The sequence below is a fragment of the Natator depressus genome, chromosome 8 (assembly GCF_965152275.1).
Source record: "Natator depressus isolate rNatDep1 chromosome 8, rNatDep2.hap1, whole genome shotgun sequence".
NCBI classification, from domain to species: Eukaryota; Metazoa; Chordata; order Testudines; family Cheloniidae; genus Natator; species Natator depressus.
The window spans coordinates 11555609-11576467 of record NC_134241.1 but is presented as its reverse complement, the minus strand read 5'-3'; the positions used below and the strand labels follow the sequence as shown (position 1 = coordinate 11576467).

General features: G+C 42.0%; 1 protein-coding gene across 4 annotated transcripts in view; it reads right to left on the bottom strand.

Annotated features, from left to right (window-relative positions):
- Positions 1 to 20342, bottom strand: part of MACROH2A1 (macroH2A.1 histone) — a 77229-nt gene extending 56887 nt beyond the window's left edge. For all 4 annotated transcript variants that reach the window (XM_074960432.1, XM_074960434.1, XM_074960433.1 and 1 more), the window contains exons 1-2: positions 20194 to 20342; positions 7437 to 7637 (exon numbers count right to left, since the gene is read on the bottom strand). In XM_074960432.1, the coding sequence (XP_074816533.1) occupies positions 7437 to 7608 (172 nt within the window). In that variant the 5' untranslated portion in view covers positions 7609 to 7637; positions 20194 to 20342. The remainder of the gene's footprint in view (positions 1 to 7436; positions 7638 to 20193) is intronic.
- Between the last annotated feature and the right edge of the window lie 517 nt (positions 20343 to 20859).

Sequence of the window (20859 nt, the reverse complement as noted above, 5' to 3'; positions counted from 1 at the left end):
ATCAACTTAAAAAAACCACATCTATCTGTGAATGTTTACAAGGGACAGCTAAGGTTACTAGAATTTAAGGGAGGAAGATGGCAACATTCATCCAATCCTCTCTTAAGTGCTTCAGCATGACCCATGTCACCAACATGGTGTCTGAATGCCGATCAGTGGCCTCATGGTCTAAAAAGCAACCATCTCAAACAAAATGGCCCTTTTTAGGGCAAACATCAAAAAAGGACAAACCTTTAATGGTGCTTTTCAAGTTGTCCTACAAAAAGAAGAACTCAAAGAAGCTAGAGGAACGTATTTTTCTTTTTCAGTTTGTTTGCACTGTGTATTAGACATCACTTTGTGTATACTCAGCAACACTGTTTCCCCTGATTACTCAGTTTTTCCCGTGCTGAAGGAAACACATGGACCCTAGAAGTCTCTTAAGTTGATCATACTTAAGTCCAGCCTTGGAGTGCATGGCTTATGCCAGAATCAATCAGATCACAACAGAGCCAAAAATGGGATCATTGTTTAAAAGTTGCATGTTTGAATGGAAGAAACCATATCATGCTAGAGATGAAAATGTTTTAACTGTTTCAAAAGAACACTGTCAATGGATAATTTTTAAAATCCTTTTACCCCTCATGTGCTACAATTAACAATAACCCTCAGAAAACTTGGAACTCTAATCTGCTTCTAACCAATGGATTTTTTTTTTTTTTATTGTGAAATGCTAGGCTACCCACGTACTCTCCCTACCCCCAGAAAAAAGTTCACTGGGGCATTTGCTTTGAAAAATAAAATATATTTAAGTTGTATTCCTATTTTATGAGCCTGTGTAGTTTTTGAGCAGCAAGCAGAACACAAGAGGTGAACAGCAGTTCAAGTTAATGAATCTGGACATCATACAAAAGTGCTCATTTGGGGCGAGCAGTTAAACGTATTGGACTTGAACATGACTTATTTTTCAGCCAGTCAACGGTCTGAAATAATTTTCCACATCTAAAATGAATCAAGAAGAAACAGCAGGCAACTGACTTGGAGTACCTGAAACTCCACTGAGAAATTCTACTGATGTCGTAATGCATGAGAACAAAGCTCAAGTCACCAGAACCCCAGAGATGGAATTTTAGCTCTGGAATTCAGAAGGTACTTGTTTTATATTTTAACAGAATACATGGACAGACAATAAAATCCAGTCAAGAAAAAAAAAGTTAATGGAAAAAACAGACATTTCAAGTTTTCTCCTACCTAACTTCGGTAAGTGCAGAACAAACATAAATCAAAAGTCTGATTTTTTTTCCCCTGTATTCCTGTTCTCCTGCTGTTTTACACACTTCTCCCTCTCTTCATATGCTGTGACATTTTGGCAACTGAAACTTGTTTTCTGTGTAGAGGAGCCAGTTAACAAAAAAATCACCCAGGACTGTGTTTCTTCCTGCCTTTAAAGCACGCTCAGGAGATTTCTGTTTTCCTTTTTGAGGGTCAAGGAGTGTCTTTCTCTTTCTGTCAAAATATTCATAATATACAGACGTAACAACTCCTGCAAATTATGGGCCCAAAGGGAAGACATGTGGTTGGGTGTATGGCTAGGCCAGTTTAAGCAAAACTAAGGACCTATACAACATCATTTCAATGGGGGTTCTTCCTGAGAGACCCAAGATTCAATATGTGACTTCTTGGACTGCCGTAACCTCTTATGCCAAGACAACTGGAGGCATGGGGATTCCAGAACTAGTGTGCTCGTTTACAGAGGAAATTAGGAGCATGGTGGATTGTAGTTTCCTGCTAAAGAGGATAAGGGAGAAAAGCCAGCAACATGCCACCCCCAGTGCCATGATAAGGTGAGGAGACTCCTCAAGGAGCTCAAGGTTATTACCATCACATGAAGCAGTCTGTAATCCACATAACTGGCTCTGGAGCATGAGGAAGCATTTTGGATGTCCTGACCTAGCTCCCCTGCATATTTGGCTGCACTGTCTGAACTAGCCTGGATTGAAGGACGGGATGTCACAAACCAGGAGTTACAAAATGACAGTGTGAGATGCTGAAGTATCCATGTAGAACTGATGTGCTCATTTCATTCTGTAGCTTTAGTGTGTGGCTAGTGTCTTCACAGCCACGTACCTCACAACCTTTGGCAAAATAAATATATGTCTTCGCCTCCTTCTTCTCCCACACACACTTTAGCCTCTGGGGCATTGTAGATGTTACGTATTATTTCCTTGAAAGAAAAGCACAATAAAGATGTGCACTAAGGATGTTTGTAGAAACCTACGTAGGTTGGATGTGCTGACAAACACAAGTATTTTGTGATACAACTTTTAGAACAGTAAAGGGATCTTGTCTGACCTGACGATATTTCAGATGTCAAGTGTACTGAAAAATGAGATGAAGACGATTGTTTTACTAGCTTGAAAGCAGAAGACAAACTGCAGATTTAATGATTATTCCTTTTTCCTCTGTCTTTTTTATTGCAGAAAAATAAAGGCTGCAGGGAAGATGTACTGGATAGCCTTTGCAAAGGAGCTGCTAGAACACTCATGGTACATTTTCTATTCCTCAAGTTGAAAAATGACACATCAAAATTACATGTTTTTCAGCTCAAAGCAGGGGCCATATTCTTTCTTGTTAGTGGCAGTGTGTGGTAATGCTCAGAAAGTCTGTGCGTATAAGTAATGAAAGGCAGAAAACGAAATATAGGTCGGGAAGCATCAGGATAAGGGACAGAGAAAAAAAATGGATGATAATACAGTGTGTCAGTACAGTATGTTTGGGGGTGAAGTGCTAATGAAACATGGCCAAACTAAATCCTTCAAGGTGCCAAGGGGATAAAGAATAACCTCTTAACTAGAGTCGGACCTGAATCAGAACCCTAAACCTAAATAGCTGTGAACTTTAGGAAATTCAAAGCCCAGACTGAACTTTGTAGTTGAACCCTCTCCCTGCAGTAGGCCAAACCAAAACCTCAGATCTGAGCACCCAAATTTTGGGCAAGTTCAAATCCAACTCCAAAATTAGACTTCACAGCTTGGGCCCATGTCTACTGTGCTTTTAACCAGTCTGAGTGCTAAAGGATTGAAATAAGAGCCATAATCTGTATGTACAAAACCTAATTTCAAAATTCCATTAGCCTTTTCTCTTGACTATCTCTGTGCCCTCTTTATACAACACCACTTGCTGAAAGTTAATGGGGCATACAGAAAAGTTTCTAGACATTCCATTTAACTGAAAAGCTCTTTAGTGGCAATGAACTTTTGTATTTTATATTTCTCTTATACTTTTCAGCAGACAACACTAACTACCTTTAACCTAGAAGGGGTATACCAATAATATAAAGTTTGTAGAGTTCACAGAACAGCAAACAGAGACAAGAACAGCCATATCTGATACAAATAGAAATGGCAGAAACAGGACTGTTACAATCCAAAGGGGAGAAGAAATGTTAGAGGTTAGGTAACAAAACTACCTCATACAGCAAGAAGAGATACAGAACAACAGCAAAAGAATTCTAACATTGCCTGCACAATCCTTAGTTTAGAGAATATAGTTGCTTTGGAATAAACTGGTCTATCGCCTGTATGTTTATATGGTTTTTAAAATGTTACGATAATTTACATGAACATACAAGAAAACCCTAAATTCAAAATACTTCAGTTTCCCTCTCCCCCCTCCTTCTAGGATCACCTCTTTGGGAGCTGGGCTTTTATCCCTGCAACCAGGTTTCCCAGAAGGCACAGATGTTAAAGAAACATCTTTCCTTTTCCACTCTCTTCTCCATAGCCTAAGCTATCCCTGCCCTGGAAAGCCTTTAAGTCAAGCATTTAAATGGTAACATGTGCTGCTCCTTAGCACTACCTCAAGCACACCTGTATTGCTCTGCTTAAAAGGACAACATTCAAAGCACTCTCTTCTTAAGGGACATTTCAGCTGGGGGTGCTCAGGTGAAGGGGGGAGGGATTTTGTTTCAAAGGGAATCTACAGGGTTTAAGAAGAAAATCTGCAAGAAAGTATAGAAAGGCAGAGAAGGTTTGGTGGCTGGCAGAAAAACAAGGTAATTAAAATAGTTTCTACGCACATGAATCAGGCTGACTACCAATTACTCCCTTAAATTACTAGTCTTATATGTCTTCAATTCTCAGAGGCTGGCAGGCAATATGCCAAATGACTCACCAGTGAAAAACAGGCAAACAACTATGGGGCTGTGCGAACGGAAGTACTAATAAACAGAAGCCACAGAAAATTGTCCGACCACCACTTAAAAGACACATCAGTACGATCATGCTCCATTCTTACAAAGAAATGACTGAGATACAAAAAGCACTCAATGCGCTCAGGAGCCAGGAACTTACAGCTGGCTAGTACAATTACATCTATATTCTCTGAAGGAGGATTCCAGTAAGAGATACAAAATTCTGGTAGGAATGAAAAGAAAAATCTATGGAACTACTTAAGGTAGTCCAAAATATTATAAAAAGCTTAAAATATAAACCCAGATAACATTTTAGTGGGTTTATTTTTAGCATATAAAAGCAAGCTGATAGTATGAACACTTTAAATATAGTGTTACACACCTATTTAGTTTTGACACCTGATAGCCCTGTTGTTCCAATTGGAATGTAACCAGTAGTAAAGTTTGCATCAAGTGTGGCAAATTAAGGAAAAAAATGCTATAAAACTGCTATAGACACACATTCAATTGCAGGTAACTGAAGGATTCTGGCAGCATATGTTGTCCTTTGAATATGAATTAACACTCATTTACATTGCCCATGTGGTATCTATTCAGTTTTTTAAATATACATTAAATTTATACTTAAAAGTACAGCAACAATTACAAAAAACTAACAAACCTGTACTATTAGCTACTTAATTAAATGAACCACTGGCTGATAAAATCACCCATCAATCTGCTAAATTCTTGTTTTGAAAACTATGCTCTAAAGAGACCACATTCTCCAAGAGGCAGGCCTAAAAGTCAGATCTACCATTGATATTTTGGTCAACAGACATGCCTCAGAACAGCTGTCTTCCACTAAAGGAGGAACAGTGTAGAGTGAACATTTTGAATCTGATGTGTTGTAAGTTCCTTTTGAGGTTTGTTTAAAAAAAAAAAAACACAACACAACACTGAAGGAGAATGCTTTTAGACTGCACTCATTGTCTCCTACCTCCAGCATCTGCTGTGGCAGTGTCTGTAGCTACTCTGAGATCACCGCAAGCAGGAGTAGTCTTGGTGGTGAGAGCAACATCAATTTAACTTAAAAAAAAAACACACACATACACACACAAAAAACGCAGGCTTAAGTCACATGCTTTACTACATGCTGCTAGGTTCATGAAAAGGCAGTTAAATTAATTCCTCCTCCCCTTGCCCAGCTGATCAAGTAAATTATAGAGATGGCATACCTTCCTCTAAAGCATCAGTTGTTGACCACTTGCAGAGGACCAAATGAAACAATTACTAAGTGGAAGTATTGACAGAGAGAGAAGAACTGAAGCAGGTTTTTCATTTGCCCTTACTGCTAGTAATTTAGACCTCTTGCACCAATTTGGTTCTGCTGAATCTTGATTCTTGTTGAAGCTTCTAACCCATATGCACAGGCTCCATAAACCAATTTGAGCACGTGGTTTATTCCTGATTATTTAAATTCAGTGTACAACGTCAAGTTTATTAGCCCTAAAAATCACTCTCACAGATCTTGGGAGACAGACCAGTCCTCGCTTACAGACAGCCCCCAAACCTGAAGCAAATATTCACCAGCAACCACACACCACACAACAAAAACACTAACCCAGGAACCTATCCTTCCAACAAAGCCCGATGCCAACTCTGTCCACATATTTATTCAAGTGACCCCATCACTGGACCTAATCACATTAGCCATGCCATCAGGGGCTCGTTCACCTGCACATCTACCAATGTGATATATGCCATCATGTGCCAGCAATTCCCCTCTGCCATGTACATTGGCCAAACTGGACAGTCTCTACGCAAAAGAATAAATGGACACAAATCTGACATCAGGAATCATAACATTCAAAAACCGATAGGCGAACACTTCAACCTCTCTGGCCACTCAGTAAAAGACTTAAGGGTGGCAATTTTGCAACAGAAAAGCTTCAAAAACAGACTCCAATGAGAAACTGCTGAGCTTGAATTAATATGCAAATTAGATACCATTAACTTGGGTTTGAATAGAGACTGGGAGTGGCTGGGTCATTACACATATTCAATCTATTTCCTTAAGTTAAGTATCCTCACACCTTCTTGTCAACTGTCTAAATGGGCCATCTTGATTATCACTACAAAAGTTTTTTTCTCCTGCTGATAATAGCTCATCTTAACTAATTAGCCTCTCACAGTTTGTATGGTAACTTCCAACTTATCTGTATGTATATATATATCTTCATACTATATGTTCCATTCTATGCATTCGATGAAGTGGGCTGTAGCCCACGAAAGCTTATGCTCTAATAACTTTGTTAGTCTCTAAGATGCCACAAGTACTCCTGTTCTTTTTTCATTACATTTAAGATTAATTTCAAGTTAATGCCAGAGGGAGAATGTTTTTAGAAGCAAATGTGAAACTTCTAAGACAGGGAGGAGTGTCTTGTAGGTAAAGAACTGCACTTGGACTTGGGAGATCCAGATTCTATTTCCACTTCTGCCAAATCCTATGAAACCACAGGAAAGTTATGTAATCTCTGTGCAACTCAAAGTCCTAATCTGTAAAATGGGGAAAATAGCACTTACCTACCCCAACAAGGCATTACGAGGACAATTTAATTGCTTCTAAGGTCCTTGTGCACTCCAATGATGGGAGCAATAGAAAGACTATAAATGAAAATAAGCTGTGTTGATTTGGTGCAGCTGGATAGAGTGCACAAGCAAAAGTTTGCTGATTAAGTCTAACTGTAAAGCATATGTCTCAACTTCATAATCAGCAAAAATGATCAGTTCACCTCCAACAAGGATTGAATTTGGAAGTTAAGATACATCTCATGTTCGTACAATGCTGAAAGCGTACCCAGCATTGTATAAACATGGAAGACGACAAGTCCTCTGCCCAAAGGAGCTTACATTCTAACAGACAAATACAACACGAACAAAAAGATTAGGTGCAAGAATGGGACCAAACAGAAGTAGAGCACTGAGGGTTCAATTAACACTCACTGAGGTCCATGAGAAACCCTTAGAAAAGCTATGCGGAAGATAAGGATTTTATAACAGACTAAACCAAAACCCTGGATTGGAATGCCGTCAAAATAAGGAAACTGATCTAGGTCTGGACCTGGTAGTTTGGGCCTATAGGTACAACTGAACTAGATCTTATTTTAGCCTTTCATAAATCTGCAGAACTAGTTTTTCTGATTGCTTGCATATTGTAGGAATTCTATTTATGCATTATTAATTCTCACTGCTGCTATTTTGCATTGTTCTATTAAAAACTTACCAGTCAGGTATTCGAGTACAGCAGCCATGTACACAGGGGCACCAACACCAATTCTGTACTTTGGGTGACCTTTCTTAATGTAACGTAGCATTCTTCCTACAGGGAATATGACTCCAGCCTTCGCTGAGCGGGAAGTCTTGGTTGACTTCTTCTTTCCACCCCTGCTGGACATTTTGTCTATATTGGGTCTAGAACAGCACACTGTAAACAAAGGAAAAGATAAGGTTACCAGTAAGGAATACAACACTTATTGCTTTCAAATGACTATTGTACTCTTTCCACAGATGCAAGAATAACTCATTTTTTCATCAGTGACAAAATCAACAGATTTTTTGACTGCTAAAATGTCATATGCTGAATTTTAGCTATGTTGAACTGTTACTTTGAAGTTGGCATTTTAGAGTTGTATCAAAGGTGCCTAAAACTTATCCACATAAAGTTTTACAAGTTGTTCTATAGTGGATACTCCATCGATGCATCCGATGAAGTGAGCTGTAGCTCATGAAAGCTTATGCTCAAATAAATTGGTTAGTCTCTAAGGTGCCACAAGTACTCCTTTTCTTTTTGCGAATACAGACTAACACGGCTGCTACTCTGAACTCCTTAAAATGGTGAAGTTTACTTGCCATAACTTTGTTTAGAATACAAAATGTGTGATCTAGAGATTGGCTGTTGAGAAATCAGATCTTTCAATATTTACATTCATCTAGAGCTTCCTCTTATCCTTGAAGATCCTAAAGGATTTTACCATAGATAAATATCACTGAATGCAGCCATCTCTGAGGTGAATCATGGTAGTCATAGTAAAACAGGGCTTGAGAGTGAAGGGAGGGAAAATTTTGACCAAAGACACCGAGCAAACCTCTACTCTTATGGAAAAAGCCATTGGCTAGATTTTCAAAGTACAGTATATAATTGTGCTGCTAATGTGTAGGTGCAATTACCATGATTGTGTGTACAAAACTGGGTAACAGCCTGCACTAATGCCTATCCAGATTAAATTATTGTTAAGGCCAAATATACAAGCAACAGATGTCTAGGTATAAAGGGCCCTACCTCAGCAGTTCTCAAATTGTGGGTCAGCACCCAAAGTGGGTCACAATCCCATTTTAATGGGGTCACCAGGGCTGGCGTTAGACTTGCTGGCGCACGGGCCTGAAGCCAAAGTCCAAGCCCCACCACCCAGGGCTGAAGCTAAAGCTCCAGGGCTTCATCCTTGGGTGGCAGGAGTCAGGCTTTGGCTTCAGCCCTGGGCGACGGGCCTCAGGTTGCAACTTCCCAGCCCAGGGCTGAAGCCCTCAAGGTTTGGCCCCTCCCCAGGGTGGTGGAGCTTGGGCTTTGACCCCACCGTATGGGGCAGTGGGGCTCAGGCATCGGTCCCTCTTCCCGGTGTCATGTAGTAATTTTTGTTGTCCAATTTTGTGGCGGGGGTCACAGTGCAATGAAGTTTGAGAAACCTTGGACTCGATAATCTCAAAGTCCCTTCCAGCCTTATACTTGTATGATTCTAGGTCCCTGCAGAAGAGCAGTACTCAGTTTAAAGTTCCACAGAAGACCCATGCATAGTGAACTATAACTCCTGTAGTTTAGCTGTTTTGGAAGGACAGAGGGATGAGATGAACTCATAGGAATCTAGCTGTCTCCCAACTGATGCTCAAACCACTGAGACATCGACTCCAGGAATTTGATAAACTTCAGTCCGATTCCTTTCTTCCCCTTAATATGACTAGTCTATACACACGACAGATGTCTGATAACCGTATTTTAATTTACTGCAGTATAGAAACCTGCTGCTGATACTTCTGGCAAATGCCCTGTTACCTTTTGATACTTGCCAGAGTATAACTTTTAAACAGAAACAGGCCTGAGAGCTCCCAAGTTCCCAAAATATTTTTGGGGGGTTGGGCTACTAGTTTGTAAAACCAGTTCATGATTCTCTTCTCCTCCTCACCACTGCTCCCCATAATATACATATAGTAATGAGATTTTTTTTCCTCAGAAAGGAGATTGAGTTTAAAAAAAATATTTTATTAGCCAGACGGAAACCAATGGTCTATTAGCGATACAGCCCCTAGTCCTCCCATCTCCTGCCCCAAATCCAGCCTGGCACAAATGAGCATCTGTTAGATGGGTTTTTCAGTGTAAATTTTTTTCTCTCCTTTTTTCACAGTTTGTGTTTATTCTTCACTCGGCTAATGCTCTGCTCCATTTTTCATTCTGTTCTTCAACTGGATTTTTTTTTCTGTGCAATCTCTTTACAGTGGAACACAAACCTAATACCATGTGTGTCAAACTTGAAACACACAATGACTGAGTTCAAAATTAGGTAAAACAGGTTCACCCAACCATATTTTTAAATTCTGCAACTTTGGCTATAAGGCTTCTGATGTGTGCTGACATACCTTGCAGACTTTCAAATCCCAACTAGTCACTGAGCACCAGATTGCATCAGTCTCAAATTAGGACTACTTCTTATGACTATGACCTTATTTTAAACATCTAATGAACATGCTCTTTCCCTCCCACTTGCACGGAGGGCTGTATTCCTCAACAATTCAATATCTGCACGAAAGACTGAGTGAAATCAATGAGTGTTTTATTGCCTGCTGAAGGCAAACAAAATCTAGCTCTAGACTATTCACTTTGACACAGGTTATATTAGCGTTATGAAACTGACGTTGTTCAAAAACAAAGTCAGACAACCTTGGAGGGGAAAAAAAATATCAAACCACTTCTGCTAGCTCCCACCAAACTGAGCCAGTTGCCATAACAGCTCATCAGTGAATATGACAGCAAAAGCTGGCCTTGTTGCTTTGGGAAATTGCCCAAATTAGTTTACATCCCCTTTTAAAACCACGACTTCAAAAATCAGATTTAAAACTTTATTTAAAACAGTACCATCTACTAAGTGCTGTCTCGTTGCACGCTCTTAGCAAAATGGTGTGGTTTCTTTGTCGGCTCCAACTTGGAAATGTATAAACCATTTTTCTACCTACTATAGCCCTACTAGCAAATATTTTTACAGTCAATAATCTCAATTTGGGTTCCCATCAATTCTACAGATGCTAACTCCATCAAACTTTTAACAAATTATTATCCATGTTTTTACTAAACCAAAGCATTGGAAAAGCAGGGGAGGAAGTTTAAAAAAAAAATCTGTGCGGGTTTTAGTTTCTCTCATTTTCTAACTGAAAAGCAGAAGTAGAGAAATATAATTTTTCTTCCCCACAGGGGCTCTTCTGGGTGTGGAAGTACTGAAGGTCTCCATTGCAAGCTGGCTAATTATGGTATGTAAAAAAGATGGCCTTCATTGAAAGCAAGGAACAAACATAACTAACATACTCAAACAAACTAGGGAAATGCTACCTAGATGGAGCTACTATAAGGTGGGTGCAAAACTGGTTGGAAAACCGTTCCCAGAGAGTAGTTATCAGTGGTTCCGAGTCATGCTGGAAGGACAAAACGAGTGGGGTCCTGCAGGGATCAGTTCTGGGTCCAGTTCTGTTCAGTATCTTCATCAGTGATTTAGATAAAGGCATAGAGAGTACACTTATAAAGTTTGCGGGCGATACCAAGCTGCAAGTGCTTTGGAGGATAGGATTATAATTCAAAATGATCTGGACAAACTGGAGAAATGGTCTGAAGTAAATAGGATGAAATTCAATAAGGACAAGTGCAAAGTACTCCACTTAGGAAGGAACAATCAGTTGCACACACACAAAATGGGAAATGACTGCCTAGGAAGGAGTCTGGGGATCATAATGGACCACAAGCTAAATATAAGTCAAAAGTGTAACGCTGTTGCACAAAAAGCAAACATCATTCTGGGATGTATTAGCGGGAGTGTTGTAAGCAAAGACACGAGAATCTCTACTCTGTGCTGATTAGGTCTCAACTGGAGTATTGTGTCCAGTTCTGGGTGCCACATTTCAGGAAGGATGTGGACAAATCGGAGAAAGTCCAGAGAAGAGCAACAAAAATGATTAAAGGTCTAGAAAACATGACCTATGAGGGAAGATGGAAAAAATTGGGTTTGTTTAGTCTGGAACAGAGAAGACTGAGAGGGGACATGATAACAGTTTTCAAGTATGTAAAAGGTTGTTACAAGGAGGAGGGAGAAAAATTGTTGTTCTTAACCTCTGAGGATAGAGCAAGAAGCAATGGGCTTAAATTGCAGCAAGGGAGGTTTAGGATGGACATTAGGAATAACTTCCTAACTGTCAGGGTGGTTAAGAACTGGAATAAATTGCCAAGGAAGGTTGTGGAATCTCCATCATTGGAGATTTTTAAGAGCAGGTTAGACAAACACTTGTCAGGGATGGTCTAGATAATACTTAGTCCTGCCATGAGTGCAGGGGACTGGACTAGATGACCTCTCACGGTCCCTTCCAGTCCTATGATTCTATAAATATGAAATCCCCAAAGTATATGGCATGTTCTGAAGTACTTGCAATTCAATTAAAGCAACATTTATGCATGTGTTATTCTATGCTGGAATCTTCAGTAAACAGTTTTCAAACAAAGCTATTGGTGGAAAACAAAATACCAGCTATTTTACAAATACAAGTAAACTTTGCTTGTTCACACAATCTAAAATATGCAAACATCTGACAGTCTCTCAGCAAGGATTTATTAGCTGAGGCTGTAATGAGATGCCACATTACCAGGACTTCATTTTTCCAACTCTACAACAGAACATTTACTAGTGAAGTGAACATTTAATGAATGAAGCATGGTCATAAATGAAACTGAACATTAACTGTCACAGTAAGTGGAAAAAATGCATCTTGTGATGCATTAGCCTTGCTTCTAAATGGTGATTATTCATTTAGAGGCAAATCTAGGCTCCTCCACAGCTATAGAGAGAGCCCCTGTGAAACAGAACTTCCCAGTTTTTCAAAAATGCTGGGACTGAATAAATTCTCCTTTCCACTCACCCTCCAATTGGCAGGGGTATATGAATGTTCCATGGAGTCTACTTCACCCATTGGGCTAAAGTTTCTTCTGCAAAGCTACTCCACAGCAGCTTACGAGGAGCGGCTTCAAGGCCTGTATTTCTTTAGTGCCCAGTCTGGCTTAGCAGGTTACAGTTTGCCTCCTGTTCACCAATTTGAAAAACTCTAACCTGCAATGGGCCTGCTAGTCATTAGTGAAGTTTAGAGTGGCTCTACTTATGTTTTGAAGAGTGCTATACCGCTCTAAAGGCTGGCATATGGGATATTTTTATACTTGGCCAAACAATTTCAAATAGTATTGTCGGACCTCTAAAACAGGGGTGGGCAAACATTTTGGCCCAAGGGCCACATCGGGGTTGCAAAATGGTATGGAGGGCCAGGTAGGGAAGGCTGTGCCTCCGCAAACAGCCTGGCCCCCGCCCCATCCACCCCCTGACTGCCCCCCTCAGAATCCCTGCCCCATCCAACCCCCCCTGCTCCTTGTCCCCTTACCGCCCCCTCCCGGGACCCCCCCAACACCCCACCCGCATCCAACCACCCCACTCCCTGTCTCCTGATCGACCCCGCCCCCGCAAACCTCCTACCCCTTATCCAACCCCCGCCCCCCATGCCGCTCAGAGCGGCGGGACTGGCTTATTGGAAAGCCTGGGAGGTGGGCGGGTGAGGGGGGCAGCGGGGAGAGGGGCCGGAGGCTAGCCTCCCCGGCCCAGACCTCAGGGGCCAGGCAGGACGGTCCCGCGGGCCACAGTTTGCCCACTTCTGCTCTAGAAACTTTTGAAAAAATATACAATCCAAATGCTTGGGTCTGTAGATTTGTTCCTATAGCTCCGACACCCAGAGAAGGGGCAGAAGAATTCAGGTAGGACCATACTTTCAAGATCTCAGTGCATGTCTCACCCCTCCCACATGGAACAGGGTAGGTCAGTGAACAGCAGAGAGGTATTGGACAGGGGAGCACATCCTCCCAGCAGCACCCTGGAGTTTCTTAGGCTATATTTTGTGTCCTGAGGTGAGAAACCCCCCGTGTAGGAGATGCTGGGGCAGTCATGCCCATGGAGGCCCTGGTAGCTTGGCTGCCATTCTTTGGCAATGTGGCTTCACTGAAACGGATGCCAGTTTCCACAAAGCCTCTCTACAGGTGGCCCCAGTCTCTGGATTTATGCAATCTGGCAACTTACTCCATGGGGCAGTCTCTCCTTCGGAATGGTTGGAGGGGAATCTGAAAGAGTCTCAATTTTCCTTCCCTTAGTGCCCTTGTGGATTTTACTGTGTGTGTGCGCGCGTGCACCAGGGGGAGGGGAGGGTGCATGTTTGATCTAGCCCTGAGTGGCTAACACTTGGAGCCCAATTCATAAGAGTAAAATGTGTAGCAAAACAGCATTTTTCTGACATTTTGACTGAATTGGTGTTAAATACAGCGTATCTGATTTTTCAAAATACAAACTGAAGACCTACATGGACTGTCGTGGTAGAGTGCCACAATGTACAGTACAATGGGACCACATGGCATTACACTTTTATTTCTACCACCAAGAAAATGACTCAACTCATGAGCGATGGAGATGTGAGTTATGAAAGTTATTCCTTCATATGTGGAAGCAGATTGTACCTACGTCATTGTCTGTGGATATAGAAATTCTATTTGAGTGATGCTAAGGTTGTCGTTAACTTACTGCCAATTGTCATCGATCGTTATCAATTCAACTTCCATTATCCGTCTTGAGCAAAGGCAGCAGAAAAGAGCCTGGCTGGTGCTTTCCAACCCATCTTGTAGTTCTTGCTCAGTAGAATAACCCTCCCATTAATGTATAACATTCGAGGCTTCTGTGCTCATAGTAAGCACCTTCAAGATGCAATGTATATAACAAGACTGAGTCTAGGATTGTCACTCTGTGTGTAACTCTGAAGCCTAAAATATATGAGTCAGCGTGAAGTGATGGAAACGGCTACAAGCATGGTTGAGAGCTCTCTTTGTTCAGAATATCACCAAGTTCGATCATCACTGGGATCTGTGGTCTTTTACCATCCAATTTTTAAATTCTCTGCCATTTTAACTTTGATGTAAACCTGTGCAAGGCATGTATCTGGGCCATGCCAAGAGTGCTAGACCATTGTGATATCAGAGATAACTCAACCAACCACCACCATTACTCTACAGCTAGTCCGCATGTAACAGTTTCATTGGCTGTATGAGGGAGAATGTACAGATGGTGGATTACTTGGTCCAACTGCCACATCCATGTGACAGCGTAGGATTTTAGCTACTAGTGATATATACACAATGGGTAGTATTTTTTCCATACTATGCTTGCTTTAACATTACTTCCGCATGACCACAAGTAGCTCCTGCTAACATTAATTGTAACCATGGACCTACACTAAGAATCAAAAAATAAGTGTACTGTGAGGTGATCAGACAACAACTGATGACCTAATCAGAAAAATATAGTGCAAGCTGAGAGGACAAGTTTGTTTGTTTTATGTATACATGGAATTACTCAATTTGTAAATGCAAAAAAGTTTTAGGGAATTCCTAGTTAAAGCTCTAATACCCTCCTTTATTCTGGCATCTGCTTAACATAAAAGGGATAAAAATAAGACAAAGTTTTAAAAGATCCCTTCAATTCTAACTATGGATTTGTGAGTATCAGGTTGTATAACTTGTACATGATTGGAAGAGGCTGGAGGCAGAGGAGGGATTTAACTTGCAATGGCCAAAATAAACATACTTATTGAAAATACAGATGTAAAGATAATGGCCATAGGTCTGATGCTGAAGAAAATTATTTTTTACTTTACATGGTGCTCACAAACAGTTTGACTGTAAAACAAACTCTGAAATGCTGCCAACTTTCATGAAACCTAGGGCAGTTTGCTGAGTCACTGCACACAAGGTAAAGCTAACCAAAAGGAACTGCATAGAGTGCTCAACAGTTGTTACAAGATTTGGGAAAAAAAAAAAAAAAATCAGAACACATGTAATAGGCGCATTCCTCTTCTTTCTCCACTGACTTTCCATTGCAATATTTGGCAAACTTCCCCAAATGTGTAGGGAATACAACTCTATTCTGACTGTGACACACTGACATAGAGCAAAAGTATGTGATTTATATTACAGATACTTCTGGATCAAGGATAAAGACAGACTAGATGAGTTAGATCCCTAATAACGTACCAGACAGTGGTTCAGCCATGAATTCTCTTAAAAGCTTAATGTTTACACTAATAACCACCAAAGACAATGTTGAGACTCCCATTGTCTTCAGTGGGGCAAGCCCTTAGGAGGATTCCATCCCCCATCAAAATAATTAACAAGAAAAGAAAAGAATAAACACAAGCTATGGGCTTTACTCTTCTCTGACCTACACCAGTGTGAATCAGCTTTAAGTTCACTCAGGTCAATAGGCTCAATGCTTAGCTGTACCTCTGCAAGCCAGGATAATTCAGCTCTACTTCTTTAATTCATGTTTGAAACTGGCTAGGATATTCTTGGTTGAATTCAACACTGTATGTGAAGAATGCATACATTGCAGTCAAAGGCACACTTTTAATATACACTCCAGATGCACACGGATGTCTTCCTTGTTTGAAAGCCTAAGCATCATACAATTCATATCACACAGTGCACATCTTGGTAAAAAGGTACATAATAACACGTGGCTGTCATACCCTGCATTTGACATTAGTTTAGCCAATACCAAATTAACGTCTGGTAAGAGGGTCAAGCTAATAACTTGCTATTAAAAGTCATCAAGTGCTGACTCTAAGTGACTATTTTAGTCAAGCAAGTAGCATTCATACTAATCATGTCAGAGACAGTGACTAGTCTGGTTAGATACTTACATCCACATGTTAATTATACTCACCAAACAAAGATGACAGATTTCACTAGCTCTTATATGAGCATATCAAGGGGAACGTTTTACAGGATAATGTTCTTCTGCAACTGGGTACACGTCAAGATGAAACACGGGCATTTGCCTTTCCCACCCTCCTCCTTTCACCATCAAGGCAAAAGAGAGATGTTTGTTTTTTGCTCCAGCAGAGATTAATTCTGTTGCAATACTGTTCATTTTCTTTCCATCATCCCAGATCAGTAACAATGTAAATGCTGTCATCCCATCTGATGTATATTGCTCACTGTACTACTCTTGAAAAGCTGCATTCTGATAATCTTTGACAGCAGACTTGCTCTGTGCTTCAGCTAATCAGAAGCTAGTTAGGAATACTTTATAAAATACAGTGTCTAAAAGCATGAATAAAATGGTCTCTAATATGTGAGCCTAGTACAATAGGATTCCTGGTCCCTGACTAAGACTTCTATTAGTAATACAAATAATAAATAGGGTTATATCAGCAAGTAAGCAAGCAATGATTTGATATAACGACGTGATTTCACATGAAACTAAGTCCTCTACTGAGGCAGTAACTTTTTTATTATTGGCCTGTGAAGAGGCAGCAATCAGTATGGAAGAATCAAGTAACAAGAATGGCCACAAACCCCTACACTACTACTACCCTACTACATTCATTTCTCATCTAAAAGCATTACACCAAAATATACAGTTAAAAATGGATACATCCATAGAAAAACTCTATTAAGACAAATTCTCCTCAACTACAGTGCTCCATGGCTGTTCATTTTATGGAGGTTCCATAACAAATGAAAGTGTCTAAATATTTCTAACAAAGGAAACTTACTTTTTTTTAAGCTAATAGTCGTTTTATTTCCACTAAGTTTGTGTGCAAGAATGAAAACAGTTACACAATTTTAGCATATTGACAAAAGGGCTTTTTACAAAGCTGCAAGATATTTAGGCAACTGCTCCCTTTTAATAAATAAATGAGACTGTGTGAATGGTATTAGAGGTGTGCTATGATTCCTTGCAGGGCATTTCTTGCTGCAAATAATTAGACTAATGTAAATATACTATTGTCTCTGTTGACCACTCTTGGAAGCACTGACACTGGGGAAAAAGGAAGCCTCTTGTAAGAGAAATGCTGTATGTACATGAGCAGGCATAAAATTAAGACAGAAAGGACTTTAAATCATTGAACCATTTAAGAATTGGGGATATATGTCATGACAGACAATGTGTTTCAGGGAAAGAATGTTTCAGAAATTCCTTTACCACAACCACTATTTTGGAAGCAGGCAAAAATGCAATAAACAGTTGATGTGGATGTTTCCCAGCCAAAATCCTGAGGTAGAATAAGTTTAAAAATAGACAAGAATACTGCCTGGCCCTGTGCAGGTGCACAAATAGAGGAGAGGGTACAAGGACCTGCCCCTGAGTAGATGTCAGGCACAATTTGATCCTCACACTTAACTCCTTTGACTGTTAAGAACTATATTAAGATGAATGCCGGTATTAGTCTCTCCAGTGTGGGCTGGGAAGGGAGAAGGAGATGGAACCATAGACCATCCCTTCCTCCTATTCTTCCCCAGCAACATCCAGTAGGGATGGTTGGGTAAAGAGGGGGAATAGCTATGCTCCCCTTCCCCAACTTAGACCTCTGGAAAGCACTGTGCCTGCTTTCAAGCATAATGCTGCCCAGATTTCTCACTGGGCCAGTGTCCCTCTTCTTAACACAGCTCTTAAAATTCTGAGGCCTTCTCCTTTCCTCCAACTGTTTTACTTGTCATATACTTACATTGTAAGCATGCAGAGCAGGGGGACTGATTGGGGCCTTTAAAATGGTAAGGTGAAATATACATCATCGTTTCCTTATTTTGAGAGTGAGGGAAATTTGGATCCAAACTACTGTTCTGGAATGTTAATATTCCAACTGTCCTGCAGAGGATGGGTCTTTTTAAGGAGCTCCCTGTTATTCAGTGGAATTTGCCCTGCAGCACCAAGAGAATTTTATTTTCACTTTATGTAAATGTCTGAATATTTAATTTCTAAACGTTGATGTTTGGAGCAGTTATAATTTTGTTAACACAAAGCTAAAATCAGGAACACCTGAGAGTACCTTCCAGTGTTAATGTCAGCTAGCCAATTCTCCTCTGTTACACCACTGTAAAGGTGGAGCAGGATTTGGTCTGGTGTGTACAGTTTGCATTCAACTCAAAAGGACAAAAGAATATTTTATTTAAAATAAAGTTTTCACTTAGGAGTTTAAGTGGCCTAAAAGGTTTCACTTTTTTTACACCATTTTTGCCATGTTATAGCATAACAACAAAGTGCCCTGCAATTAAAATTTGGCCCTACAATATTTAAAGATAATTCCTTCAACTGCTTAAAAAATCAAAATAAAAACAGCAGTCCAGAGAAATTGTCCTGTAATGTCTACTCAGTATAAATTCTCACAGTAACCATCAGCATTTAAAATAACAGAAATGGATTTGTCAGAGAAATTGTAATAGTGTTTATGCCTAAATCTCTTATTTCCATTCTGTGCATAAGAACCCAGTTGTTCATTCTCTAATTACAGACTAACTTGCTATTTGGCTCATTTATTTCTCATAAACCTTTAGGAATGGGAGAGACGCCTCAGCTGTAAAGTTCCTTACACACCTGTTGCTACATGACAGTTATACTGTAATCTTAAGAAAAATTGTTACGCTCATTCTAATGGTCAAAATATGAAATCATAAGCTGCTACCATTCAAACATACACTGATTTTTTGAGTTAACTCCATGAGTCACTTCAGATTTACACCAGTTTAACTGAACAAAATCTGGCCCCCAAATGTCTGCTACAACTATAAATGGGGGCATTCTGAAAGTTACTTCTAAAGACTGCATTGCAAACAAGACTACTGTTAGATTAAATACACACAATTTGTGTGTATTTGCTCCTCTTATTTTCCTCTCTCTCTCTCACACTCACACACACTTCAGTTTTCAAGTTAAATCCATGTACTTTGTTTTATGCCTTACTCCCGAGACTGAGAAACCTGTATTCACCTGCAGCATGCAATACAGCACATGCATTTAGGGTGCAGCCCATGTGAGAAACACCCACACCCAGGCCCACACTGCATGGATTGTGATGTGTTTGCCAGGAAGATTTGCACAGGCTTTAAAAGAAGTGACAGTCCTAAAATAACGTGTGCCGTATCCATTCCTTGAACAATATTTACTTCTCCCACTTGGAGGTTCCCTCTCTGTTTTTAAAATGTCAGCTAGTTCTTTCTAGGCTGCATCCTTCCCATTTTGCAATCATAAAACGACTTTGTGCCATTATCTCCTCAGGCTGAAGTGCAATGTACCAAAAATGTCTTCCCACTGTTCTTCAGCCCTTCTTTTTTGGCAGTCACTACACATTATTATCTTCTCCTGTCCAATGACCCGGTGGGAAAGAGAAGGAGGAAACCGGGGAGGAGGGAAGGGGGAAGAGCTTGTTTCAACATATACAAGATTCATTTTCATCGCTGTGCAACACACTGTCATGCTGGGTGCCAACTGGACTCCTTCCAGCCTTAATACCACCCCCCTGCTTGGGGGCCAACGCGAACACAACGCCCCTGTCCCCACCCTGGGGGGCAAGGAGCTGATGTCCCGGTTTTACGAAAGGCAGAGCAGGGAGAAGGGGATGGTGGCTTTAGGAGGATTTACTCCCAGGAAGGGGTCCAGGAAGCTCTTTTCTCTCCCCCGAAGCCCCAGCTGCCAACGGGCTCGGCGAGCAGCCCGCTCTCACCCCCCAGCAGCGTAGCCCGGGAGCGCCCGTCCGGCGGCTGTACCTGGGGCAAGACGGGAACGTTACAGAGCAACCGCCCCCCGGCCCGGTAACGAGCTCGCGGGCAGCGCGGAGCCCAACGGCCGAGCCCGGGAGCGACCCCGCCGGCGACTTACCGGGCGGCTCCCGGCAGCAGCGCTATGTCTCCGGCCCGTCTGCCCGTCCCGCTCGCTGGGCTGAGCCCGACGCCGTGTGAACTGGAACAAGTCGACCCCAGAGCGGCGGGGTGGACTCCCACAATGCACCGCGAGCGCCTCGTCACATCCCCTCCCCGCCTGCGCCGGGGCGGGCCGGCTGCGCTGGTGCCGCCGCCCGCAACGTGTGGCGAGGCCCCGCCCCCGCCGGGTGCTGTCGGGCGCTGCCGGGCCGCGGGCACAGGGGAGCGCGCGGCCCCCTCTCCCGCGGCTTCTCCTGCCCGCCCGCCTGCCTCTGCTGTTCCCCAGCCCGTGTTTCCCGCACCCTGTGCGCAGAGCCCCCCGCCCCGCTTCTCCCCCCCCGCACCCTGTGCGCGGAGCCCCCCGCCCCGCTTCTCCCCCCCCGCACCCTGTGCGCGGAGCCCCCCGCCCCGCTTCTCTCCCCATGCTCAGAGCCCCCCGCCCTGCCTCTTCCCCCCCACCCTGTGCGCAGTGCCCCCCAGCCCCTCTTTCTGTGCATAGAGCCCCCCGCTTCTCTCCCCCACCGTGTGCACAGAGCCCCCTGCCCTGCTTCTCCGCCCCGTGTTTAGAGACCCCCACCCCTCCCGCTGTGCATAGAGCCCCCCGCCCCGCTTCCCCCCCCGCACC